We start from the raw sequence: 25,608 nt of genomic DNA on the forward strand, positions 1-25,608 counted from the left end.
TGCGGCGGGATAGAGAGAACGAGCTACGAGAAAAGGGAATTACGGAGGACGAGCGAGGGGAGTCGGGCGGGGCGGGCGGCAGAAAGATGAGAGGGGAGGCAAAGGTGAACTTTTAGACGGGCTTGGTATCGGAGTATAAGCTCTACATTAGCGAATTACCCGCATGCGCTCGCTCGCGGGTCCCTCGGCGGCGAACGATAAATATACCAGGGCAATCCGGAAATATTGTTCGAAGTATTCGGGAAAAATCCGTAGAAAAGAAAAATCCGGGAAACCGCCGACTCCCGAGGGGAAGAGTTAAGACTTGACCGTGTGGCCAGATTCGTAGCCTCGACTCGAAGCACGCTCGAGAGGATAGGTTTTGAGTTCTCGATTGCGTTCAAGGACAAACGGGGTCTCAAGGGGGGGCACTGAGACGTCTCACGATTGCGACAATCGCTACCCAGCTGTTTGTTCCATCCTTTTTGCGCTCTCATCGCGCGTGCGACGACTGCGACGGCTCGAGCCTCGAGGGCTCGCGATCGGGAATATATCGGGATCCGCGATTTTGAGATCCGTGCGGATACATATACATAAATAATCGCGACTGCAGCGTCCTCGTTAGGAACGCCGGTAGAGCTATAATCCCGATTTTCTTGGGCAGAAAAGTGAATAGTGGCGCTCATCTAGCGGCGGACAGATAGAAATATCGAATTTATACGTCACTCCGCGACAGACTGGTAATCCTAACCTGCGACGATCTCCTCCGAGCGCAAAGTGTCCGAGAATATTTTCGTAAGTGAGGGACATGGCAGACGGCAATCACTGCATGTACTTCGTCGAGCGCAAGAAGCGGTTCTGCCGCATGACGGTGCGGGAGGGCCGGCGGTACTGCGGCGAGCATCAGCGGGACGTCGCCGACCTCGGCCCCGACGCCGGGGACGAGAGAGTGCCGTGTCCGTTGGATCCCACCCAGCAAGTATTCATTAAAACTGAGATCGTGTTGTACATTCTAAGCGGAAGTTAACCTAGCGTGGTATCGATGCATTTTTTGCCTTCCAGCACGTGTTATCGTTCAAAGCTGACGAGGCACCTGGGCGTGTGCAACGCCAAGCGGAGGCTGGACGCGCGGCCCGCCTTCGTGGTCGAGGGAGCGAATTTGGACGCGGGGACTATCGCCGCGCCGCCGCGCGTGCCCCTGTCGCAACTCGACGAGTCCGTCGTGGGGACGGTGATAAGGAAGATTCATGCCGCCTATGGTACAATTGAATTTAAAAATCCCTTCCGTTTTCGTGTATCTCTCTCTCTCTCTCTCTCTCTCTCTCTCTCTCTCTCTCTCTCTCTCTCTCTCTCTCTCTCTCCTCTCTCTCTCTCTCTCTCTCTCTCTCTCTCTCTCTCTCTCTCTCTCTCTCTCTCTCTCTCTCTCTCTCGCTGACATGTCCCTTTCAGAAAAGCTGCCAGAGTTTTCTCGAACGATTCTGAGGCACGACGTGCTCGAAGACAAATTGAGCGACGAGACCTGCGGCAGTAACGTCAGAAAGCACTTGCTCCAAAATGCATCTCTGCTGGGACATCTGGAACAAGCCGGTCTCGTGCAAGACGACACTTGCTTCGTCGAATTCGGGGCTGGAAAAGGTACATTTCGGTTATGACAGCATTCTTTGATTCGGATAAATTTCATTTCTGTCTCTCGAACAATTTGTTATAAGTTGCGCTGCGATAAAAACACTAAATGAAATCGTACTTTAAACAGCTCAGTTAACATACTGGTTGGGGCAGATTATAAAGGACAAGTCAAACTCTTGCATCTTACTAGTCGATCGTTCCAGTCACCGACACAAAAGCGACAATAAGCTTAGAAAAGAGGAAAATCGCCTCGTGATAAAAAGGGTACGCGTCGATATTGCCGATCTGCAGTTGAACCAAATCGCGGAGATCCAGCCGATCAAGTACAAGGTCGGCATAGCGAAGCATCTCTGTGGCACGGCCACTGGTACACTCATTTCACTCCTGAGCTAAAGCTCCATTTTTGTTTTATGTCATATATCGACACTTATAATGATACGCTTTTTAGACTTGACGATACGTTGTTTGGTAAAGTCGATGAACGGCGAACCTAAGGTCGACGTACGCGGCCTGATCGTCGCGTTTTGCTGCCATCACAAATGCGAGTACTCTTCATACGTGGGCCGGGAGTACCTGCGACAATGCGACTTTGTTGCAGACGAGTTTCCCGTTCTGTGCAGCATAGTCAGTTGGGCGACCTGCGGTTCTCGACCTGCGGCTTTAAAGAGCGATGTTAACTCGCCACGTCATCTCCCGGCACAGGAGATCGCTAGCCAGTCCTCGAGGTCGGACGAACGCGAGAGTATCGGGCGTAAAGCTAAAACGTTGCTGAATTGGGGTCGCCTGGTCTTTCTGGAGAGCGCGGGATTTCAAGCCGAGCTGCTTTACTACACCTCCCTTGACGTCTCATTAGAAAATATGTGCATCGTGGCTACGCGAAAACGTTCATTGTGACTAGAAATACATTCTATTTATCGTTAATCTACGCTCCAGTTGACTCCAGAATCATTCTTGCTGCCAATAAATATGTTTCTACATAAATTCATATTTCAAATTCGTCACCTCTTCTAAGCTAGCAAGACCAAATCGGCAGAATCAAATCGGATAATTTGTACCACGAAAATATGAAGTTTCAGATTATGTACCCTAGCCGTTTGATGGAAAACTACCCCTGATCCCTAACAGTCTCAAGAGTAAAGTACTTTTTCTTATCAGCAGAATCAATCACTACTTATAGTAGTGTATTTTAAGTACAGTTCTCTCTTAAGCCGAAAAGATGGGGTGGTTTTCTTGCAAAGAAATTGTAGCTCAATAATCGAAATGCATGTATTTTGCGAGCTCATAAATTAGTAAACGACATTTAGTCGCAAAATAATTAATTTTATTTATTTTAAATACAGTTCTCTTAAGCCGGGAAGATGGAGTGGTTTTCTTGCGAAAGGGTTGTAGCTCAATAATCAAAATGCGCGTATTTTAAGAGTTTATTCTTAGAGTTTATACGCTATACGAATTATATCCGCGATACGATATATTTAAATTTTTCTCAACATTTTCCTCTTGAGTTAAATCAATTAAAGGGTTGATTCGGGGTTAAAGGGATGAGCTCAAAAATCGAAACTATATTACTTCAAAATCTCATAAATAGCTCCTAATTCTGCCGTAAAGATCAATTCAATATCTTTTTAAACGTTGACTCAGCCCCCCCATAAAAAATATTAAATTTCTGTTCAGTGTGACGAGCTCAAAAATTTTTAACTGCGGGATATGAAAGCTCATAAATAGCTTGTAATTTTGCGCTATTTTTTTTTTTTAATTTCTGCAAGGTAGGGGGGGGGCCAACTCAACAGGAGTCTTCCCAGTGTTTGAGGCGAACACGAAGCAGTTCAGATTTACTGTGCTTTCATCTGAATCTGACCAATCGGAACCAATCGCTTGCAATCATTACATTTTATTTTTCCTGTCGTTGACATAGCTCTAAAAATTCGCGAAAGGATATAATCCGACAAGTGTGTGAAGCTGACACACCTACTTTAAAATTCGATGGTTCTGATTAGAGTTTCAGCTTCATTTTCGAAAAGTATCTACATCTACACGATCTACGTTGAGAAGTTCTAATGCTTTTCGCTTGACTAGCGCACAATTCCTGATATTACGAGATCGCAAGGTCACGCTGTGCTATAGGTAATAAAAGAAATATAGAAAATATAAGAAATATACACGTTGTTAACAGTGGCAAGGCAACTACCTTTTGTGAATCGTGGCAGAAAAGAACGCGAAAAAAGTGACAGATCCGTGTTAGGATCCGACAATCTGAGTGGTTCGAAAACTGCGCTAGTGCGGGCACTGTCGTATCGAACGAGTCAGGCTGTCTTAGGCCTTCAATTCTCTACACGAGTTCCTTTGGGCCTAGGGTTAAAGTCAATTGGTCTGGTGCTGCAAATTGTATAACCTCTCCCAGTCAAGTCATGCGCCCACCTCACAGTGGTCTCGCTGAAACGTTGCAATGGGGCTGTTCTGATTCAGTACGAATCGGTCGCAAAATCTAACGTCGGCTGGTCGGCGCGCTCTGCAGTAACCAAGCGACGTCAATGGCGATCTGAATGCGCCACTAAGGGCCTGTAGTGATACGGGCCCAACTACCGCTGTCCATGGTGAGTTGTGGCCCAAGAAAGGGCACGGTTATCTGAGGAGCTCTCGGCTGTCAATCCGTTTGCTCTCTAACACGTAGTAAATATAAAAAAGTCAAGAATGAATCTTCATGCCCGAGTTCTCGGATGGTCCGGTGCACGCACGATCCGAGAGTGGTGACTCGGTTAGTACGGAGACACCCAGTGAGTGCATAGTTGGTCCCTCGAGAGTAGGAGCCAATTATCGGGTATAGAAATGATTACACCTCTTGACGCACTCGTGCCGTGGCCCACAGTAGCCTTCTTCTTCTTATTTTTTGATTTTATGGCACCTAATCCGCCTGGGAATCACATAACGGTCAAGAACAAGTCGAAGATAATAAATACAGACTCGAAAGATTCAACTAATCTCGGCGCTGAATGCATTAGCAATTTTCAAAAATTATTCAGGACAAAACACGTCCGAATATGTCCACGGTCTCCACGAGATTTGCTCCCAGTAGCCGTGTCAAATTAAAATAGAAACAAATAGTAATAAGTTATTTCATGAATGGATATCCATGTGTGTCAAACGTAGTGCACTGGGATTGCGTTTCAAGCATACCCGGCGCCGGGGCTCAACTCGCAGCGGTGACGGGAATCGCGTCCGCTTCTCCCACGTTGCACGGCCAGCCAACTTCGACACCCCGGTTAAAGTGACGGATAATCGCATGCTTCAATGAGCTTGGAACTCTTAAGGAGGGTGGTTCAGCGCCAACACGTGAGATTCGTGAGATAACTATATAATGTCCATAAACCTTTTATCCTTTCTGCCATAATTCACAATAGGTAATAAGCGATTCACAAAGCGTTATGGTTACCGGAATAGTTATTCCCGAAAATATAATATGTTTAATAAATTAATAAAACAAAGTGCTTCTAAAGAAATTTTAAGAGCTAATCTTGCAATATATGTCGCTACATTTTGTGTTTCGCGAGGTAGACGAGCGCCTCGCGAGATTAGAAAAGCGTCTCGCGAGGCACATAAGCACCCTCGCGAGGTTAGAGGAGCACCACGCGAGGTACAGAAGCACCCTGGCGAGGTTAGAGGAGCACCACGCGAGGTACAGAAGCACCCTCGCCTTTGTTGGGACATCGGCGATTTCGTTGTAGGTTTATTGATGCTAATTATTTTCTATTTTAACAAAAAAAGGCCTATATCAGCAGTTTAATCAGCAAAATTATTTATACGAAGAGTATCAACAAAAGATAAATTATGCAATGCGTGTCGAAGAATTTTAATAATAAAATCAAAGTAAATTAATTTAATTGAGAATTTCCCGCTATCCGCGCGCTCGCCGCCAATTACAAGATGGAAATTTCACCCAATTGGGTCAAAATTAACACTTTCGCGTAGACGAATGACCGCCAATTAAAATTTTATATCGAGGAAGCGTGTAGCCGGCCACTTCCGCACCGGATGTAGAAATAAAAAATCCTGATCGGAACCGGTCCGGAGCGAATCCGACTTTCCACCTTCCGCACAATTATTCCCCTATTTTTCACGCGTAACTTTCTTTCCTCCTCCCTCTCCCTCCCTCCTCACAATGCGCGCTAAGATTTATTAAAAAAAAAAAAAAAGGAAAGAAGAGCTCACCGGCCGATGCGCAACAGCGGAGTTGTAATTCTGCGTACATCTGTAACAAAAGAAATATTTTTATATCACAGCACCTGCCAGTTAAACCTCGCGAAAGTGGCGAAATCCACCACAGAATTGACAGGACAGAAAATATTAGAAAATTAACAACTACTCACCCCACGGTCGCTCCGCCGTCGCCCGATGCCTCTCCAGGCCTCCTCCTCCGCTCCACTATATATTCGCCAGGTCCTTCTCCATTGCAGCGTCGGTCCGTTGGCCGGTTGGCGCGCTCACTCACACAACGTTCACGAAAATCGACGTTAAGATCGCGTCGCTTATGATCGCGCGACATTTTCGACACTTTGCACGACACTCCCGGCATTAATCTCGCGACGCGACGCGTACTTGGTTACACGGCGACGAAAAAATTACGGCGAAGAAGCCGTACGATCCGCTCGACGCCGCGCTCGTCGGCCCGTGCCGCCATGTTCCGCAGGTAGACGAAGAGAATTTCGTAAATCGCACGGCCAACTTCACTCGCCAAAAGCAACCGTGGCGTCGCGTCACTCACTCACGACGTTCACGAAAATCGACCGATATCGACGCTTATGATAGCGCGATCTCCGCGATACTTTCAACACTTCGCGCGACGCTCCCGGCATTAATCTCGCGACACCGACGCGGCGCGTATACTTACTTGTCACACGACAACGGAAAAATTACGACGAAGAAGCTGCGAACGAAGCTGTACGATCCTCTCGACGCCCGTCTGCCCACGTCGGCCCGTGCCGCGATTGTGAGGGTGCCATTACATGGAGCGCGGAAACGCGGAAACGCGGAAGCGCGGAACAGAATAGTAACTAGTAACTAGATTCCGCGTTTCCGCGAGTTGAGTCCCGCACGTTTGAACGGAAAAGCGGAATCCGCTATTATCGTGTATGTATGTATGGCTGCGTTTCGATATTCACTGCCAGTACTTAACGCAGCCTATGTATGTACCCTGGCTTGCATATAAGATATACTTCATAATAACCATCAACATGATGTTTGGATCTATAATATTATACTGCCACTTTTATTAAATAATAAAGTAATCGAAGAGTATGTGTAAAAGCTTTTTTTTTCAATGTGATTAAACAGCTCCGAAATTTGATGGAGTATACTGTATCCCCGTTGACAACGGATTTTGACGCGTTCGTTCCGTGAGTTTGTTTCTCCTTATATTACATGGAGCACAATTTGCGCGGAAAAGCGGAACAGTATAGTGACAAATAGACATTTGTATTCATTTCTTAAAATTGTGTTCACGTAATTCATTGCAATTTTTATTAATATGCTTATCTTTTCAGCTTATCTATTGAATACAAGCATTTTAATCAATAAATACCGTTAAAAATTAATATTTTATAATTCTCCGTTCCGCTTTTCCGCTCAAAATATGCTCCATGTAATATAAGGCATTCAAAACAGACGGAACGGATCGACGGAAATCTAGTAAATTTTGTCTTCCGCGCTTCCGCGTTTCCGCGTTTCCGCGCTCCATGTAATGGCACCCTGATTGTGAACTGAACAATATGTAGCGGGTCGCGGGCGCCGCGCCGCGGCTAACGTCTTCTCGTCAACACGATTGGTAGGAACGAACTAGGGGCTACAGGTGTCTAGGCACGGGCCGCACGGTATGCGTGACGTCGCATACCGCTTCTCTACCCCCACTACTCGTGTTTACCGCGGCGCGCCGACCGCGCTTTACGAATGAATCGCCGCCCGCCGGCCGCCCCGCCGCGCCGGATCACGGCGCGGCGGTTTAGATTACGAAAAACTGATATATCGAATTTAATACATGTGTTTCGCGAAATTTATATGAATACCGTGGTACGTCGCATTCGATAATATTGACTTTCGATTACATTCTTTCGGACGATCGATCTCGCTTTTACCGACAATTTGACTCCGCATCTCGCGTCGTGTCGCACTGCTTCGGAATTCCGAACAAAGTTGAGTGTACATCGTTTTCGGAACCAAATTTCAAATTTCTGTATTTAATTTTCTGTTTTTTTCTTTATTTTTTCTCGTGGTTTTTTTAGCTAAATATTTTACTGTCCGGCGATTCCTGCTATTCGATTTGCCGCTTCGGTATGGTCAACTTCGAACTTATCGGCCCTGAGTTCAGCGACTTGCGCGACGGCGAGACGAAACAACAGTACGCAAAGCAAGTCAGAAATAATTCTCCCCCCACTCAACGGGATGCCCCGCCCAACGCAACACGAGTGATCTAACGCCGTTCAAACATTCCGATTCCGGAGTACGTTCGATGCGGGCTCGGTCCGACAACCTGTTTCTTTTCTTGTCGCCCAGCTTCCGCGATACCGCTATATCGCCGAGGGAAACTGACGTCGACGACGCGAAGAAAGGAGAGAAGAGAAAAAAGGAAACGCCATCGAGGTATGTAACAGTGTACCATGCACAGGACGCGCGTGATTACCGTTGAATTCGCGCGTACGTATGCGCACCTGCTTTTCGTGACCTATATCGATACCCAATTTTATCTGCCCGCGCGTATTTGTACGTGCCGTAGTAAAAATAGCGATAACGATAGCGGCGATTCATCGGTCGGCGTAAACGGTGTGTACACACATCCTGCGTTGCACGCCACGCCACGCCACGCCACGCCAAGCCACGCCTGGTATAGCTTGCGACATTCTTACCGCGTCTAACAGGACCCCCCCGTCTCTCTTTTTTCTTTCAGAGAGCGAGCGAGTGACGAGACCGTTAACGTTGTGACATGTCCATTCTAGACGAGCGCGAGGAGTACCTGAAGAATCCGTACTTCAAGGGACACGAATACGGCGACTTTACGCCATTCTATGTCGCAATCGCTTTCTGCTCTGTCCTAGGCGGAGTTCTGTTTATTCTGAACATCGTGTTCTGCTGGTGCTCGCGGCACCGTGAATACTGGCAGAATCGCCACACCGGTGAGTCGGATATCTCCCACTTGTCTGCACCCGCGGAGACTCATCAACGTAGCTTCTTCCTGCGGGCGTGCGCGACTCTGATACAGTTTCTCTTTTTATTTTTTAATAGAGTATTGTCCTATTGGGATTTAGGCAATAGGTGGATCCAGCCTCTGTGGACCGTGTTGCCGCACAAAACGCCGCCTCTTGACCTCAGCGAGTTAGAGCCCGGTCGCATCAAGTATCCTCAAGTGAGGCACGAGATCGTTCGGTATCACGATCCGGAGTCTCAGGGTGCCACGCCGCAGCCGCGGGAGTACGTGGAGATGCAAAAGCGCGAGAGTGAGATCTAAAGCTGACAGCACCAATTAGCGAGCAGTGTTGAACAACAGTAGTAACGCCCACGCTTAAGGATACGTTCAAAGTCGAGAGTTTAATTGAGCCCAATAGAGTCTAATTAGCCCTTTGCACTCAGCTAATTGCATTGTAAAGCCTCTAACTTGGCTACCGTAACGCTGAAACTCTCACCACCAACATCGTTTTCGTAGGCGCGTTGCCCTGCTCTTACGTATATTAAGAATAATTTTTATTTTTTATTTTTTATTTTTTTTTACAAGATAATTTATACAATCAAAAAGATTTTATTTAGACACCATAGCGGCTTGTTCCGCAAGTTGTTTCGACAACTGCACGCGACACCAGTTGCAAATAGGCGATAATCTCAAGCAGCAGAATTCCTAAAAAAATTCCTTACTATGGGCCTGCACGTTTTCTGGCCTGCCACGGCCTGCCTGACTCTCTTCGTAGTTTGCGTTATAATCGTGCTGCTGAAGTACGGCGCGCGTCTCTGCCACTTGCGACACGAGCCGTTGCCGTCCGATCAAGAATGGGAGGGCAAAGCGTACTCGAGAAAACTATCTGTCTCCATGGCGTGAGAACGGATCGGCACTGTCCCGAAAATGTATCCGTACATTTGTTTTCATTTAAAAAATGTAAAACTCCCGATTATATATATAGTACTTTTGCTGACGTAAGTCCAACGTAAACAACACTTCCAACCTATTTATATTGCTTTTTTGGCCTTTTTGGGACATCTCGTATATATATTGACACAATATTGCATAGATACAATGTTGGTCGTGTAAGTTGAATGATCTGACATTCCGTCCATTTATTATATATTCGTACTAATATATTTTTTTTATATTAACATAGACATGTGTGTGTGTTTCCCTTTTTGGAAATTAGTGCAATTCTTAAAGAACTTTTATAAAATGAAATTTATAGCAAGACGTTGTTGAAAAAGAATGACTAATTATACGTCCGTCCATTTTTGATATTTTTAAATGTACTTTTGTTCGAAACAATTTTTTAATATGACATCGATAATCGAGCACTTTTGTAATTTTTGTATATCGACATAAATACGAATAAAAAATAAAAATATATGTCATAAAAATCTCTATCTCCAAATCATTTTACGAAATTGGTTGTGCGAATCCCGGTCGATTCCCGGCAATTCGAATTGATCGCATCGCTCTTGTGTATATATATAATATTTTACTTTTATTGACAACATTGGATTTTTGTTACATGTGTAATGGTTACACAATTACTTCAATAAGTAAGTAGATGCATTATACAATTTTTATAGTAGTTCGTAAAGAAAATCACCGATTTCATCGAGCTACGATACATCGATAGGAGCTATCCTAAGCTATACGATCTGAACGACGAAACTGTCCGTAATAAAGCAACCGCGCGATCAGCGATTTATACAAATACTTTTAACAATCGTTTATCTAAATCGTTGCGAAGCAGTTAATCGATCCGTACAACAAATTGGCGTCTTTGGAAAGTGTACAGTCGAATTTGTTTAACCTTAACGAAATGCGTAGAAAATTTTTTTAGCGACCCGTTGTTACCAATGAGAAAATAGGTCAGAGCAGCCTATTGCAATTTCTATAGTTGCACTAACGAGATTAAACCGTCAACGAGATCGACGATTGTGAAACTCAACGATCCGTAATAGAACGGCGATTCGTATGCCTCTAATTAGTTTAATTCTAACGAATAAAGTTTTGAACGATTCTCTTATTATAATATCTAGAATATCTATGTGATTTGCTCCGAAGGACGCATCAGTGTACGCGCAGATAGCAAAAGACTGTCCTGGAAGAAATATATCGAGAGGGATTTTTCAGAGCGGAACTAATTAAACGCGGAAATTAAAATTGTACCGTGACCTTTCCCCGACAGTCTCGGAATTCGGAGCGCGGAGTATCGATGTGCGGAATTTAATTTGCGACTTGCTTCGAAATTTCTCCGAGGGAACACGAACATTTGCTATCGACGTACGCACTCACCTCTCGGAACGTCCTGTGTAATTTTATCGAAGGATCTGAAAAATTAGTCTCTAGGTTTACTGATGTATCTTCCTATCATGCTATGTTACAATGCGATTAAAACATGGGAAGCTTCCTGCTCGAGCTCCACACAGAGAAGTCAAGCACGGGACTCGTTACATCTATCCTACATTGCCAAGATAACTGCGTGCCGGATGACTCATTTGAATGCATCAGAATTGCACAATCCTGTACGATCGTTAAAAACGCAAGATTTCCAACGAAAAACTACGAGGCATGTGTTCAAGCTCGCGCATTTCGTAAAAAGTATAGCGATCGCGCGTTTCTGGAATGGTCTCGGACACTCGAAGGATCCCCTTCGAGAGGAATTGCGCGAGTGACCTCCGTGCGGATCGTGCTTGTAATTAGCATTGTAAAATAGATGCAACGTTCATAGGAGACACATTTAATGCTTTCAACCGACACGTAACGAGTCCACTTCCGTGGCGTGTCCCACCTGGTACGAACTGATTCTCGGTGCGGAACATAGCTTCGACCTTGGCAATTCGTGGGGAGGGGAACGACGAGTGGTTCGGTGGAGCTGAGTTCACCGGAGTCGGAGGATCAATGGAGACAGTAATTAGCGAAGAGCCCATAAAACGGAGATAACGCTATCCTAGTTTATCGATAAGATTCGCTTCGCGCGTAAATGATGATATGCTGTAATACGGGAGCTAGAACTAGGCGCTTGATGATGACGCGCGCGCGATTCCGCGCGTACGGCGTCCACAGGGTCTTAGATGAACTCCTGGAGGTCCTCGAGATCCGACGCGTGGACGAACTCGCCGACAATCGCGCGACGTTCCCTTTAACGCCCCGCGACTTTCTGACTTTCGGAGCTAAAGAACCGAGCCTCCGTCGCGTATCGGAGGAGATCTAGATGGAGATGAGGAAGAGACACCTTCAAAATATTATTGTACGTGAAAAATACTCTCTCCCCGGGTCTCACCTATCCCTATGCATTCTTGCGAGATACGTCCGCACGTCGCGGATCGCACCCGCGTGCGATATCAAACGCGCAAACAGCTTAACTTCCTCTCACACCGACGAGCCCTCCGGCTATATATCTAGACTTAGAAACGAATTACAATCTTGTATGCAGGGGAGGAGGGATTTGATTTTTGTGGCGTCGAAAAGATATCCAGTGATCTATCTCTCTTTTTCTCTCTCTCTCTTGCACGCGCGAGCGTGCATGCTTGATGAGACGACGAGTTATTTCAGTTTGATTTTCATGCTCATTGGCGAGTTTCCATATTTGCCAGTTATCACTTGATACATTATTATTATAACGTTAACTGCGAATATTAACATCGGAAGTGACAACGTCCTGCGCGGGGCGCGGAGGATTCCGGAAAAATTCATTAGGCTCGCGCGAACATTCTGCGTCTGTTGAATATATGGATATATAGTATATTTTCGCATTTTACTTTGATTCTCTCGACAAACGTTACTTTGATGCTTTGATTCTTTTGATCGTTCATTTTGATTTCGCAATTTTTGATTTGCCGTGACCGTTTTGAAGATGCCACATGGGGCGGATGCCACTTAACTTCCTGCACGAGCATCCTTGTTTAAACTGACGAACCTTCGCGACGGCGTAATAATTGTCGGAATATCTCGCGCATGTTACATGATACAGGACACAGTTACTTTGAACACCGAACATTGTATATTTATGTGACAATCGAATGAAAGCTGTTTAGTATGACAAATATTGTACATGATTTTTAAGTGGATCAGCAGCTAAGTCAAATGGGGGCTGCTGCTTTTTGTGATAAACAATAATATTAATAATATTAATAATAATATAATATCGCTGTGCGGGAAGACGAGAGAACAACTTTGGCGGATAATCTTATCCACTGCGAACCTCCGAAATGGCGGCGGCTGCTTCTAGTCGGGGGGGGCTTTTTACGATGTGTGCTACGCTCGTTAATCGAACAACCAGTGGTGCAGATTTTGCAAGAACACGCTGAGAAAGCTAATTTCTGAATTCTTGCAGATTTTTAGATATCTGATGTCGAAGGTCGTGAACAAAATTTCGCATCGAGAGACGTGGGTGTTATAAATTCGCGAAAATTCAATGCACAAACTGCATCACTACGCGTCTGGACGATCGGCCGTGTTTAGCTTTCGTCATCTCGAACATGTTACGTATCAGTTCCCAATCGATTCTCCGGTTGATTGCGCGGCTTAACCCTCCAAGATCTCGTCAACGTCCATTTTTAGAATACCTTTATGCGATCAATAACTCCTCTACAGGGGAACTCGTTGCAAATTATGTCAATGGGTTAGATAGAAGAGCCTCTTCGACAGGCATATGTTTACGAACGCGATATTTTCCATACAAATTCAGATCTATTATTAAGTGTAACCAATCTACTATGTTTATTTAGAAATCGAAATTGACGAAACATTTAAACCAAACAAATAATAATATTATAATAATTCAATGCGTAACGTATGCTCGATGTAAACTACACCGTGATAACGGCACAATGAAATCTTAGAAGGGTTAATAACCGAGTCACTGCCGAAAACAGATGTGATCACCGAAACGTAAGCACCATCCTATAATTATTAACAGTAATTAATCGACGGCAGCGCACCTTGAAAAACGGTTTACAGTTACGCGCAACACGCGTCTGCAACCGAAATGCAAATAATTCCTAGGCAGTATATGTGAAAAATGCTTCGATCGACGATCGATCCAAATTTGTGCTCTGCCTCGCAATTAATTGGCGACAGGAAAAGGGATTGAAAGAAAGAAGAAGGGGGTCGTAGAGATGAGAGTGCGCTTTCGTTGCCCGATTAGAAGAAATGATTGGAGATCGGCGGATAATTACTGCTTGCCCGATTTCTTGTTCGATCGTTCACCTGAAAAACAAAAAGAAATAAACAAAGGTTCGCGCGCTTGCTTAAATTTCCCTCACCCTCCGCAGGCTGCCACAGTCCGGCAAATCAATCGACCGAACGAGAGAAATTACCTTTGGCGGATTTCTTAGCGTTGGTCTCCGGTTTACACCTCTTAGTGAGTCGTCGCGTCTTCTCGCAGGATGTATCGCTGTTTGCTTTCAAATTATCGATTCTCGTCATTATCTGATTCACGCATCCGCTCCACGTGCCTTTCTCGTATCGACATGCTATAATCGAATTAAAAAAAAAACGTGTTACATCCCCGAATTCACTTCCTGCAACGATGCGTATTAATCACGAACAACTCACCTTTCTTACACTTCTTCTGTATAGTCTTGGTCTGCTCGCAGGATTTGTCGCCCTTCTTGAGACTCAGAGTGCGTGACCGCGTGTTGGTATTCGAGTCGCATTCCGACCATTGACCCTTTACGTATCTGCACGACGAGGAGCTGCCGGATGCTGCATCAGCAGACGCGAAACGTCAATAGAAACAATTGGACGTAACGTCGATCAAGCAAATAGAGAAAGAGAAAGAGAGAAAAAAAAGAGAGGAAGGCAGAGAGGGACTTTTAAGGTCGATGGGGAACGACTTCTAATTACGCCGTTTATACACGTATGTTATATATATAGACGGTCTATATTAGCAACTAGCAACCGCTCGATAAAATGACGTCGCGCTCGTAAAAGGAGGTAACGGATTAATTACAGAGAGAAGCACTCACTTCGTTCCTTAGTACCGCGCACTGTTCGTACAAGCACCTCCTTGTCATCCTCCTCCCACAGATCAGCTTCCGCTCGCGTGGTCGTAAGAATCATCAACAGGGCGACGGCCACGAGAGCCAAACTCCAGCACAGCTTCATCCTGGAAAAAAAGAAGAAAAGAAAACACTTCACATCAAGCACTCTTCGCTTACAGATTTCATATTTAACTTTTATAAAACGCAGATATGTGCGACAATAGAAGCGGATTGCTTTCAGATCGATAAATATTTCTTCCAATATGTGGTCCAGATTGTGAATCCGATAATTTCGCAATAGAGATGACCGCTCGGTACATCCTTCCGAGCTGTATCAATAGATTGATTATTGTGACGAATCAACGGCGGTAAATTACCGAACCGAGAAAGGGATAAGCTTCTCACAGTGACGCGCTTTGATTTTTTTTTTTACATGCATTCGTTCTCGCGAGGCAATCGGCGAAGCGAAGACTCTTTTATGCTGGATTTCACGCTGACGTTAATTAAAGCCAGTCCGTCAATCTCCATTAAAGCAGCCCGTCATCACCGATAACTCGTGTGATCCACGTTACGAGGCACCGCGAGGCAGGCCGGCACAAAGAAAGAAGCGCCGCGACGTCGACGACGAATTCGCGGAATCCCAGTTAAACGCGGTTATTAAACTTTTCGGGGCGATGCGCTCCGTTCTCGTTACGATTCCGTCGCGCTTATCTCGATCTTCCGCGATGGTGACAAGTGGCCCTTAACGAGTACCGTAAAGAATAATTAACCCCGGCCGTAGCATCGTTGCGAGAACGGGATCGCTAAAAATAAAATCTTACGCCACTGTTATATGAACAGTTCGCATTTCAATTCTTAACGTTGAATACTTTGTGCGCGGCTGATTAAACGCCGTCCTCGTTTTGACAATCTCGTCTGCGTTTCCGCGATAGCTCCGGAAACTCCTCGTCGATTTTGATAACGATAATTCTCAAACGTTGCAACGCATTAAAGTCCAGGCAGTTAGATGTCTCATTGTTTCTGCTTTCAACCGTACGAAATAATTGTAACAATCGCCACTCTCATCTCGCTGCGTTACTCATAACGTTAACAAATCTATTTTGACGTCCAGGCAAATCCGGCGAAAAGCGACTGTTTGTACACTAGCCCTGTCCAGTCCAGCGTGCGGAAGCCGAAGATTGATTTATTGGAGGGTGCGCGGCGATACGAACTCATAAACGATTGGCTCAAGGTCTATCCTTATAGATCGATGTCATCGTTTCGCACGCGATTGGAGATGATGCGCCTTCGACGACGATAGATCGGGGCGATCACCAAGGCCGCGAGCACTAATCAATTAATCATCAGTGATAGTTGAATGAGTGTCACGCGGCGAGAATTCAGCGACCGATATTTCCACATCGGCGAGCGATGATGGATTATTCTCTGTGTAACGTCGGAGTTCATGAATAAGCAGCGACATAATCTCAGCTGCTCTGCTCTAAATCTGAGGAGCGTATTCAAGATTGAAAGACGGAGCTCTCTCACGAACCGTAGACACCATGGACTTCAAAAGCTTCCCAGATCCCAGGGCTCCAACTCGATCCCAAGATCAGGGATTCCGAGATCAGGGAAAAAGAGAGAGCTGAAACGCGCCACGGCGTGTCAAATAACGTTAGATCAAAGGCCCTGGGATATACAGATATAGGACAAAATGTAAGTCCGAGAATAGAACGTAGAAGGAGAAGCTATAGAAGAAATCAAAGAAATACATAATCTATTAAAAGAACGGATGTGCGAAAGTCCACAGAACTTGGACATGACGCATTTCGCTGCACGCATCCTTACAGTCATTCTCGCCATTAGCCGACATTGAGACAATCATAGTACTCGTCAGCAATCTTGCTGGACCACCGTCGGTCGGCCGGCCGGCTGGCTCTCCTCCCCTCGCGAATCTCCGGCTTATATTCATACAATCCGTAGGGAAAATCGTCCGCGGCGGCGCGTTTGGATTGACGGAATTGACAAAATTATCGTCGCATCAGAAGCGGCCGGACGCGAATGAGACGGCGAACGGAAGTTGCCTTGTTCAAGTTCGTCGTCGAACCTATTGTCGGTCCATCAACGTCGTGATGTAGATGAGCAAGAAGAAGGGGAGAGAGAGTGAGAGAAAAAAAGTGAAAAAAAAAGAGATGCGGAACGAGAGAGAAAGAGAGATATCGTCGAACAAATAATATGCCGTCAAATATAGACCGGGCGGGAACACGCGGTCAACATGTCCGAGAGCAAGGGGACGTTGCCCGATGTCCAGATATACGCTCTTTCCGTGTGTCCAACTCGCGAGCACAAGTATACGAGCTCTTGTCTTTCCTTTTCGCGCGCGTGGGTGCTAGTTCTAGTGTGTCATCCCTACAAAAAAGTAACAAGACCTTTATTTTCGACGGGTCAACCGGGAGAAAGCCCGAGTATCGTGCAAACGCTCGATAAAAATTAAAAAGTCTGCGATGTAAACATAGACCGTCCATTTTTTCGCTCGACCATATGTATCAGATAAATAGGTGTTTAGCTGACCGTGTACTCGCGCAGAGAAAAAGAGAAAAAAATCATCAGGTCGAAGCGTCACGTATAGCTGATAGAGTCAGATAGAGTATCGCGCGCGCGGCGTTAAAAATACGAAACCGTTCGGCGAACGTAAAAACGAGCGTCTAGAGCTTATCAACAAAAATTTATCAATAAAGAAAAGAATAATAATAAACTCCGCTGATAAAGCACGTTGTTGTGCATGCGATATAAAAGATAAGAAGATTGACGGTACGAATTATAAGCGAATTCGCGTGATTCTCGTCGCTGTCGTTTCACAGTCAATTATGCTAAGCTGCACACAAGGCATCTTTCTCTCTCGCGGAGGCAACAATCGAATTTCGCGAACCGCAAACAGATTCCTCGCTCATTCAAAATTCTGTTGGCGCAAGAACTTTTATTTCTCATTGTCGGGATGTACGTTCCTCGGGATTTCGGAAAACTTGGCTATGACTACCGCTCCTTGGGATCCTCCTCCTTTTAGAAAGTTCAGAAACTTTTAGTGTACCTTAGAACTTGAATTGTTTTCAAACTCATGCAGGCAGGAGAATGGAAGTTTTTAACTCCGATTTCACGGGCTTTTATACAAGTCCTGCTGCGTCGTACGCGACGCTCGTATACCAATTTATCGTCCTTTGATCGTTGATTTCCCAATCAACATCGGGGGCAGCCAGAATGGAAAAGAAAATTTATGTGAGTTGCACAAAAATAGCTCACCCTTCTCGACCTTTCTTTTGTCTTCTCGTCCGCTAAAGCTCTACAGGCCGGTCAAAAAATAGTACAGATACAATTCGATGTGTGTATTTTACCATGGCCACTTCGTCTCACTTCTTTGTCCGTCTGTCGCTGAACTTGTGATCTAGCCTTTTTTTTATTTGCCTTCTATATGTATACGGTATGTAGGACGGAGTTGATTTGGTCTGGTGCACGAGAGGTGTTGCGGAGCGGCTGTAAGATCCTAGAAAGCAAGAAACTAGACGTCGCGTCGCCTAGAAACAAGCTCTATCTCTCGGTCTCGGTGCCCGCTGCCATTGCGCCCGCGCGACATAACTTATAAATAGCTCGAAAATGAAGGGTTAAAAGGTTGCAGCGTGTCTGGCACAGCCCTAAAAAATCTTGCATCGTTTTACAGATCCACTCAAACCCACTCGTCGGTCGCGCGACTGTAGGCGAAGTATAACGAGAACGAATTGGTCGTCATTTCGCGTCGCGGCCCGCGCTGCTCGGAATTGCTGTGATTTTGTCGTCCGTTCTGAAACGCGAAGGTGGTTCCCCAATAAACGCGCAAGTTCTTCTACCTACGCTGAAAAAAATCAGTAAGCGGAAACGATAGAGTTTCCTCGAGTTTCTGAGCAGTATAATTTTGCCAATCGCATCGCAAAATCTCAGCACAACATTATCGCCCTCGTTATCGCCCCTCGGAATTATCGATGCCTCGACATAGACTCGAAATCTTATCAATTTTTATTACATTCGTTTTCTTATCTTGCGGTCTCCGAAATCTATCTCGTATGTGTAGACACTAATCGTTTCAGTTAACTTCACAATACTCCGTAATACTTTAATTATTCGACGACCACATATAAAGGTCACGTCTATAAAAGATTTTGGGAATTCAGGTAAGACGTCTGATCCTACATTGAATCCTAAAAGGCAGTAAAGAGTCAGATAGAGGAAGATAAAGAGCTCGACTCAAGATTCGAAGCAAAAGCGAGAGCGCATTGAGAGGGGCGCGAGCGGATACAGAAAGAACATCGATCGTCGTTGTGTCTCGCAGACACGCGCGTACAATGGAAAAAGCTGTTTTTAGTTTCTGATCCCTCGGTCCTTCTCGGTTCGTCTCAGATCGGTCGCGCGCGCTGCGAGAGCTGGACCCGCGATGGAGCGCAAAAAAATTCTCGGATCTCCACCGCTCCGTCGGAGGAGAGCGATGGGAATCAGGGGCGGGTCTCCGCTCCGCTCCGCTCGTTCGCGGAAAATCGATCAGCAACGCCGGGCGGCGGCGGCGGCGTCGGTGTTCCGTTCTCTCTCATTCTCTCTCTCCCTCCCTCTTCTCCTCTCTCTCTCTCTCTCTCTCTCTCTCTCTCTCTCTCTCTCTCATTCTCTTTCTCTTCCTCTCGCACGAAAGACTCACCTGCCACGGGGATGCCAAGTAGAGGATCAAGCTTGATCGACTTCCAAACGTATTTCCGGTTGGTTCCGTAATTACCCGCCTACGTATCCACGGACACGTTCAACGGGGAGGATGCTGCGGGTAGGAGATCCGCTCCGTAAAGCGGCTGCGTGATGCACCGTGATCAGCGCGTCGGACGAAGAACAGATCTCGATGTCCCGTATGTCTTCTAAGCGTTGCGATGCCTGGACACCGTTGACTGCTGCTACTACTACGTGTTGCTGCCGCCACTGGTACTGCCGCTGCCGCCGCCGACCGGAGTCATCCCCCTCCCCGAGTCAGTCCGGAGTCCGGCATCCCTCAGGCGCCATGCATATCCTCCCCGCTCCGTCCGCCGATCTTTCCCCTTCTTCGTCACCGTCACCATGGTGATCATCCCTCCTAGAAAAGAGAAAGGCGTCTGGATAAATAGAAATAGAACTATGTGGATGAAATCGTACAGGACGTTTCAAAATAAAATCAGGGCCTAATTACTGAGCCTTTGTCGTTGAAAATTAAAACTTCAGCGCACTGAGATGTTGAGGAATATAAACGAGCACAACAAGCTTATCGTTTCTCCGATCGTGTGTAATCTCTAATCTAACTGAAATAAAAATGCTGATTACAAGAGACATTAGGATTAAAAAGAGATAATAGGAATCTAGAATTACTTTGGTGATAAGGAAGAAATAATGACAACATTAGTTAGGATTGCTTTCAAAAATAAACATTTATTTCAAAATTAATGCTTACCATTAATGCTGTATCCTAAAAACTAAGGTCTCTATCCTAGACACCGAGCGTGTTTAGGTGTTGTCTTAAGATTCCTTACGAGTTTACTGCATTGTTAAGTTGTGTACAATTTTGTATAGTACCGTAATGGGCTCTACAGCGAATCCAAATCCTCGCTGATTCGCGAAATCACATGATACCCTTCAAAACCCACGCTTCAAACTTCCAAGAGATCAGAACTCCAAAGATCCAAGGATCGTTTGACACAAGAATTCAAAGATTCAGCTGGGGGCACAAGAAAATCTACAAATTGCTTGGCTAAAAGCTATGTGATAATCAATCAATTTGCAACTTTTCTGTAAGAACAGAATTTGCACCTACGCTTCTCTTGCGAATGAATGCAAGAATCGAGACCCTGCATACAGGGCAGATTATAAAACTCGACACTTTGAAATGCAAGATTGAGCGAACCAAACATAAATGAGAATTCCTGCGTCGAAAGATCCTAAGATCCAAACTGGAAAATCCAAAAACCCAAAGATTTAAGGATTCTATAAATCCTTAAGACTTAAAGACCCGAAAATTTAACGTCTTACATCCTAAATGCAACGCATTTATAATGCGTTCGTACCTAATTGATCCGACGAGCAAAATCATGTATACAAAACTGAGTTGCGCGTTATTTCTTATATCACCAAACACAATTCGACAGTTCTCACTCTCCAGCATCTTGATAAAGAGTAAAATGATAGTACCGCTAAGTGACGATATCACATTTATGGTTCGGAGTATGCGCTATCGAGGACACATCCTTAAACAGCATCTTTTGTAGATTGTACCAGTTCGCCGAATGACGTTTCCAGACATTGCCGTAGCTCCGCATAACTTACCACTAGAACACTTTGCTCATCTCGAGACATGAGGCATATCTGTAATGATACGTTTTAAGATTATTTTATGTATACACTAGAGTCCCTCTAATAAGAGTCGCGACACGTAGCAACAACTTTTGATTGGTTCGCATTTTCGGCAAAAAAACGCGAAACAGAAAGAGAAAGCGATATACAAGTAACATACTTTCATATCGCTTTCTCTTACTCTCTTATTTTGCCGAAACTCAAAATGTCGCGACTCTTATTAGAGGGACTCTAGTACACACATATTTTATGTACATTCAAAGATTGTCAAGAGTTATTATTTTACCTTGTCCTGCGAGCCTGAATCGAGTTTATTCAAGCAAGCTACAACGTGCGCGAGATCCAACCAGGGTCTTCCATCAGCTGTCACTTGATGAAATACGTAGTCCCTAAACAATTTGAGCATATAACGATCGCCCGTCTCTGCCCACGTAGGTTCCATGTTAAGCTCCGGCCTTTCGTTGATAGTTGCTAGCTTGACCAATAATTTAAATAGCCGTCCGTTTTCCAGTTCCTTGGCAAGTTCGTTCTCGAAAACATCTAATCGTAACTGGGCGGCATCCAACTGTGTATAAAATCGCGCACCAATCATTGGCATGAGATCCGTGACACTCTTACGGGGTTGATTTGACAGCAAGTACCTGAAAATTTGTCATATTTATTATTTAAGCATACCTCTAATTTGTCATTATAGACTGGATTTTGACAATTTAGAAATCATATAATTCTTTTTTGCTCTGTTCATCGAGACACATTAGCATTTTTACACATCACAAAATTCAATCAAATTAACCACAACAAATTTATGAGATATGCTAAAGACTTTTTTCGTGGATTAATAAATAACTTTATACTTATTACCATAATCTTTAAATCAAAAGTGATGCTATTAAAACTATCAATTGACAGGACATACAGGATAAGATTTCGAAGGTCGGTGGAGTAGGAACGTGTGATCAGCTCGATGGAGGCTGACATATTCTCGCGACGGACGGCGATAAGACTTCGACATGCCAGTGCTAAGACCAGCTTGCCGAGAGCTACTAGATCTTCTTGCTGATAATGTGGGATGAGGGTGAGTGGATTCGCGTTGTTTCCACCATCTCCAGTGACCACGTCTGGAATAGCGACACAACTCAAACGAAGTCGTGTCCGCGATGTAAGTAGTACCTTAGTGGGATCTAAGCATCTGTACGCCAAACCTGTAAAACACAGATTAGATTAATTCTGTTGAACGCAAAATTAAATTAGCGAGAGAAATTGAACGAAACAAAAATTTAAAAATTTATAGAGATGAAATTATATACGTATATACCATAAAATATATTTCCTTATTCTTTAAAAAAAGCAGAGGATACTAAATAATATATAGATACTAACCAGCGGCATGAATAACACGAAATGCGGCAGTGAGTTGAATGATGTAGCTCCAAATAACACTTTCCGGTAACATGCTACTATGCTGTTGTCTTAGAATGGTGTTTTTGGTATGACTATAAGGCCGTGGCGCGTTGGGATCCGACGAGAACGGGTCGGTGTAACCGTTAAGCTCCGTCGAGGTGAAATGTTTATTCAGCAATGTCTCCGAAGCAGGGTGATAATCATATACAAAAACCATGGCTGTGAAAAGAAACAAGTTCGGTGAGATGACACAATGCGCACGTATAGGATGTACGAAATAAACGCGAGGATATCTGAAATACGGACAATGATCACCGAACGCCTTGGTGGTAAAGACTTCTCTTAGTTGAACCAGATTTGTATGTGACAATCGCTTCCACATGTCGACCAATACCATACACTTGGTGTTCAGTCGGAACTCTACGAACATCAAGTTCAACAAGTGTAAACTGTTAAGCTGGTAATATCATATATATATAGAAGCTATATATAGAAGCATATATATATATATATATATATATATATATATATATATGATATATATAAGATACTACCAGTAAATGAAGTTTAAACTTACCATGAATACGACGTAAACAGTATCGCGTGCCAGTCTTGATACTGGTGGCCTTGTACGTGGAAGTTTGATATCCAAGGGCCGTCGAGGTGGTTTTATGGATCGGCTCCAAAGGACATAACTCGTGGTAATTGTCAACCTCATTAGGTAAGTCAGGAAATCGTACTATATCGGGTTGTGCCAATGTCAACGCGTTCTTCTGCAGAATTTCCAGTCGCAAGCTTTCGCCGACGAAGAAGCTAGAAGCGACCTGAGGGGGAGGTGTGGAGGGAGCGGAGGAGTTACTGGACGAGGATGGTTTCGTCGTTTTCACGGGTTGTAGATGCGAGGGAGTACCCGGATAGACGTAGCCAATGTGACCTGTTGCCATGGGTCCGATCTATATATTAAAGATAAAGGAATAATGCAAAAATCTCATCGTTATCCATCTTGTTATTTAAAACAGATTAAAACAGGCGTGCTTACAGCCTCAGTGCCATCCTCGGCTCCGACAGCTTCGCTACCGGCACTCCCGAAATAGAAGTATGTAGTGCCACCCACGTTTTCTTGCGAATGAGTGTAAGAGTTGTTAAAGAGATTCGGCGAGCTGCTGTTGCTGCCCGCAAGGCCTCTTCCTGGCACAAATTCGGGACTGGCAGTTACCTTCTTTTGTGAGTCCAGAGAAAGATTGGACAAATGCTTGGTCACTGAGTTCGCGCTCGGGACTATGCCAGAACTTTGGCGATTCTGTATGCGACGATTTACACATAATGATTATCCAAGATAATCTTATTACCGTTGTGGTAAAAAAATGACGAGTTACCATGTAGGTAGCAAGCTTGGACTCCAATGGAACTCCGTTTGTTTGAGGAGTGTACGTGACGAACATCGATGGGTCCATCGCTTCCGCAGCCACTGCATTTACCACTCTAGTACTTATCTTCTACCCTTGCTCTCTATATCGTCCTTAATTAAATTCACCACCCACTTGCTTCTCACGCTAACTTTTTCAAGCGCTCTAGCTCGAGGTCTTCTTCTCTTCGCTTTGCGGACGTAAATCGAGGTTCCAGTCTCTCGAGCCTGCAACATATATCCTCAAACACTATGAATAAAAAAAAAAACATTGGCAACTACATGAATATAAATTTACGTTTCTAAGCGCGCATCAATGAATGTCCATTTAACAAGTTATTTGTCAGCTTCTTTGTTGTCTCACGAGACAGAATTCTCCCGAAGGATCAAAGATTTATCGGCTGCAAAATGTAGGCAAAACAATGTACCTCGACCACAAATCAATCGTATAAAAAGAAAATCTGACGATTTATCGACGGTTCCTTCCCAAGGCTACGATAGCGCGAAGAGACAGATCGGAGAAGAGTGGACTCGGCGAGCGAGTCGCGAGAGCGTCGCGGAGCGTTCGGGTGAATTACGAGCGTCCGCGAAATCGCCGACGCGACGCGACGTCTCGACGTCTGGCATGGCGAGCGAAAATAGAGAAAGAAAAGGAGTGTCGGGAGAGCCAGCAATGGCAGCTGATTTTGACAACAGGCCGACGCGGGCAACGCTCCGGTCCGCTTTGCCTTGGCGCGATCCCGAGGAACGTCCGCCGACGGCTGGCGCGTTTGGGGGGCGCGAGGCGCGAGGCGCGAGTCGAATACGGGAACGTCGGCGTCGGAGTCGTCGGACACGGCGACCGCCGACATAACCCATCCGCGCTGTCACCGCGCCGCTCGCCGCTAGCCGCGTCCCGCGTCGCGTCGCGTCGCGTCGCGTCGCGTCGCGCCGCCGTTATTCGGCCGATTCGGCGACGCAAATCCGGCGCGGGGAAGTTCCGCCGCCGCGGCGGCAGTGCCGCGAGCCGCGAGTCAAATAGACAGATGGACGAACCGTCGCTCTCTTTTTTTCCCCCCTCGGCACCGCTCAGCACCGCTATGCCCGACGACGCGCGATCCTTACGACGAAGATCCCGAGGAGCGTGGCCGAGTACCGTGTGTTCTCACAGCGTGCCTCCATTCAGCGGACGATAAAGGAGAAAGCGCGACACTGTCCACTCCATTTGCTCCGGCTGGCCGTACGTAGGTACTACGTACGCGAGTGCGTGCGTGCGTGCGTGTTTACGACGCGAGTTCTCTCCCCGTTCTCTCCCCTAACGCGGGCCGCCTTTTCCAGTTCCGTCCTTACGTACTTACATGCGTGTGCCTCTGTGTACGCTGCGCGCGTCGCGTATACCGCCGCCGCTTGCCGCTTACCGCTTACCGCTATCCGGATCGTGGCTCTCCCCTCTCACGTCTCACCCCCCTCACCGGCAACACCACCGTCGGTCGCCCCCCTTTTCGCGAAAGCGCGCGCTCCCACCACTCACCAGCCATCGCGACTCGCGACTCGCGACCCCTTCGATCGCAGCTGTTCCGCTCCGCGCGACGCGGGCGACGCGGCTCGAGTCTCGACTCGACTTCGGCGTGCATCGAACGCGTAGGAGAATGGCGGCCAACGCT

General features: G+C 45.7%; 5 protein-coding genes across 11 annotated transcripts; 3 read left to right on the top strand and 2 right to left on the bottom strand.

The window, feature by feature from the left end:
* Window positions 1-694: 694 nt before the first annotated feature.
* On the top strand, window positions 695-3,582 carry LOC143901753 (tRNA:m(4)X modification enzyme TRM13 homolog). Its single transcript, XM_077414279.1, has 5 exons — window positions 695-954; window positions 1,042-1,238; window positions 1,429-1,614; window positions 1,733-1,972; window positions 2,054-3,582. The coding sequence occupies exons 1-5, from the start codon at window positions 788-790 to the stop codon at window positions 2,497-2,499; spliced, it is 1,236 nt and encodes a 411-aa protein (XP_077270405.1). The 5' UTR covers window positions 695-787; the 3' UTR covers window positions 2,500-3,582.
* A 4,435-nt stretch (window positions 3,583-8,017) lies between these two features.
* Window positions 8,018-9,393, top strand: Wrm1 (wurmchen 1 transmembrane protein). Its single transcript, XM_077414419.1, has 3 exons — window positions 8,018-8,232; window positions 8,537-8,762; window positions 8,895-9,393. Exons 2-3 carry the CDS (start codon window positions 8,573-8,575, stop codon window positions 9,092-9,094), a joined length of 390 nt encoding a protein of 129 aa, XP_077270545.1. The 5' UTR covers window positions 8,018-8,232; window positions 8,537-8,572; the 3' UTR covers window positions 9,095-9,393.
* A 103-nt stretch (window positions 9,394-9,496) lies between these two features.
* Wrm2 (wurmchen 2 transmembrane micropeptide) lies at window positions 9,497-10,200 on the top strand. Its single transcript, XM_077414421.1, has one exon. It carries the CDS (start codon window positions 9,497-9,499, stop codon window positions 9,674-9,676), a length of 180 nt encoding a protein of 59 aa, XP_077270547.1. The 3' UTR covers window positions 9,677-10,200.
* Window positions 10,201-10,951: 751 nt separating this feature from the next.
* On the bottom strand, window positions 10,952-19,802 carry LOC143901821 (uncharacterized). 2 transcript variants are annotated; one of them, XM_077414413.1, is made up of 5 exons: window positions 19,493-19,802; window positions 14,785-14,924; window positions 14,372-14,521; window positions 14,134-14,289; window positions 10,952-14,023 (listed from the first exon to the last, which is right to left on the bottom strand). In XM_077414413.1, exons 2-5 carry the CDS (start codon window positions 14,921-14,923, stop codon window positions 13,989-13,991), a joined length of 480 nt encoding a protein of 159 aa, XP_077270539.1. In that variant the 5' UTR covers window position 14,924; window positions 19,493-19,802; the 3' UTR covers window positions 10,952-13,988. The 2 variants fall into 2 exon arrangements, with proteins under 2 accessions (XP_077270539.1, XP_077270540.1); XM_077414414.1 differs by lacking the exon at window positions 19,493-19,802 and adding an exon at window positions 18,076-18,096.
* A 419-nt stretch (window positions 19,803-20,221) lies between these two features.
* Window positions 20,222-25,510, bottom strand: Pan3 (Poly(A) specific ribonuclease subunit PAN3). Of its 6 annotated transcripts, none has more exons than XM_077414387.1 (9): window positions 25,303-25,510; window positions 23,937-24,193; window positions 23,600-23,860; window positions 23,138-23,513; window positions 22,867-22,980; window positions 22,540-22,779; window positions 22,076-22,361; window positions 21,446-21,800; window positions 20,222-21,171 (listed from the first exon to the last, which is right to left on the bottom strand). In XM_077414387.1, exons 2-9 carry the CDS (start codon window positions 24,012-24,014, stop codon window positions 21,055-21,057), a joined length of 1,827 nt encoding a protein of 608 aa, XP_077270513.1. In that variant the 5' UTR covers window positions 24,015-24,193; window positions 25,303-25,510; the 3' UTR covers window positions 20,222-21,054. The 6 variants fall into 6 exon arrangements, with proteins under 6 accessions (XP_077270513.1, XP_077270512.1, XP_077270511.1 ...); XM_077414386.1 differs by lacking the exon at window positions 25,303-25,510 and adding an exon at window positions 25,101-25,296; XM_077414385.1 differs by lacking the exon at window positions 25,303-25,510 and adding an exon at window positions 25,070-25,296.
* Window positions 25,511-25,608: the final 98 nt, after the last annotated feature.

Source organism: Temnothorax americanus, unplaced genomic scaffold (genome assembly GCF_048541705.1).
Source record: "Temnothorax americanus isolate GAGA-0224 unplaced genomic scaffold, ASM4854170v1 Scaffold36, whole genome shotgun sequence".
NCBI classification, from domain to species: Eukaryota; Metazoa; Arthropoda; class Insecta; order Hymenoptera; family Formicidae; genus Temnothorax; species Temnothorax americanus.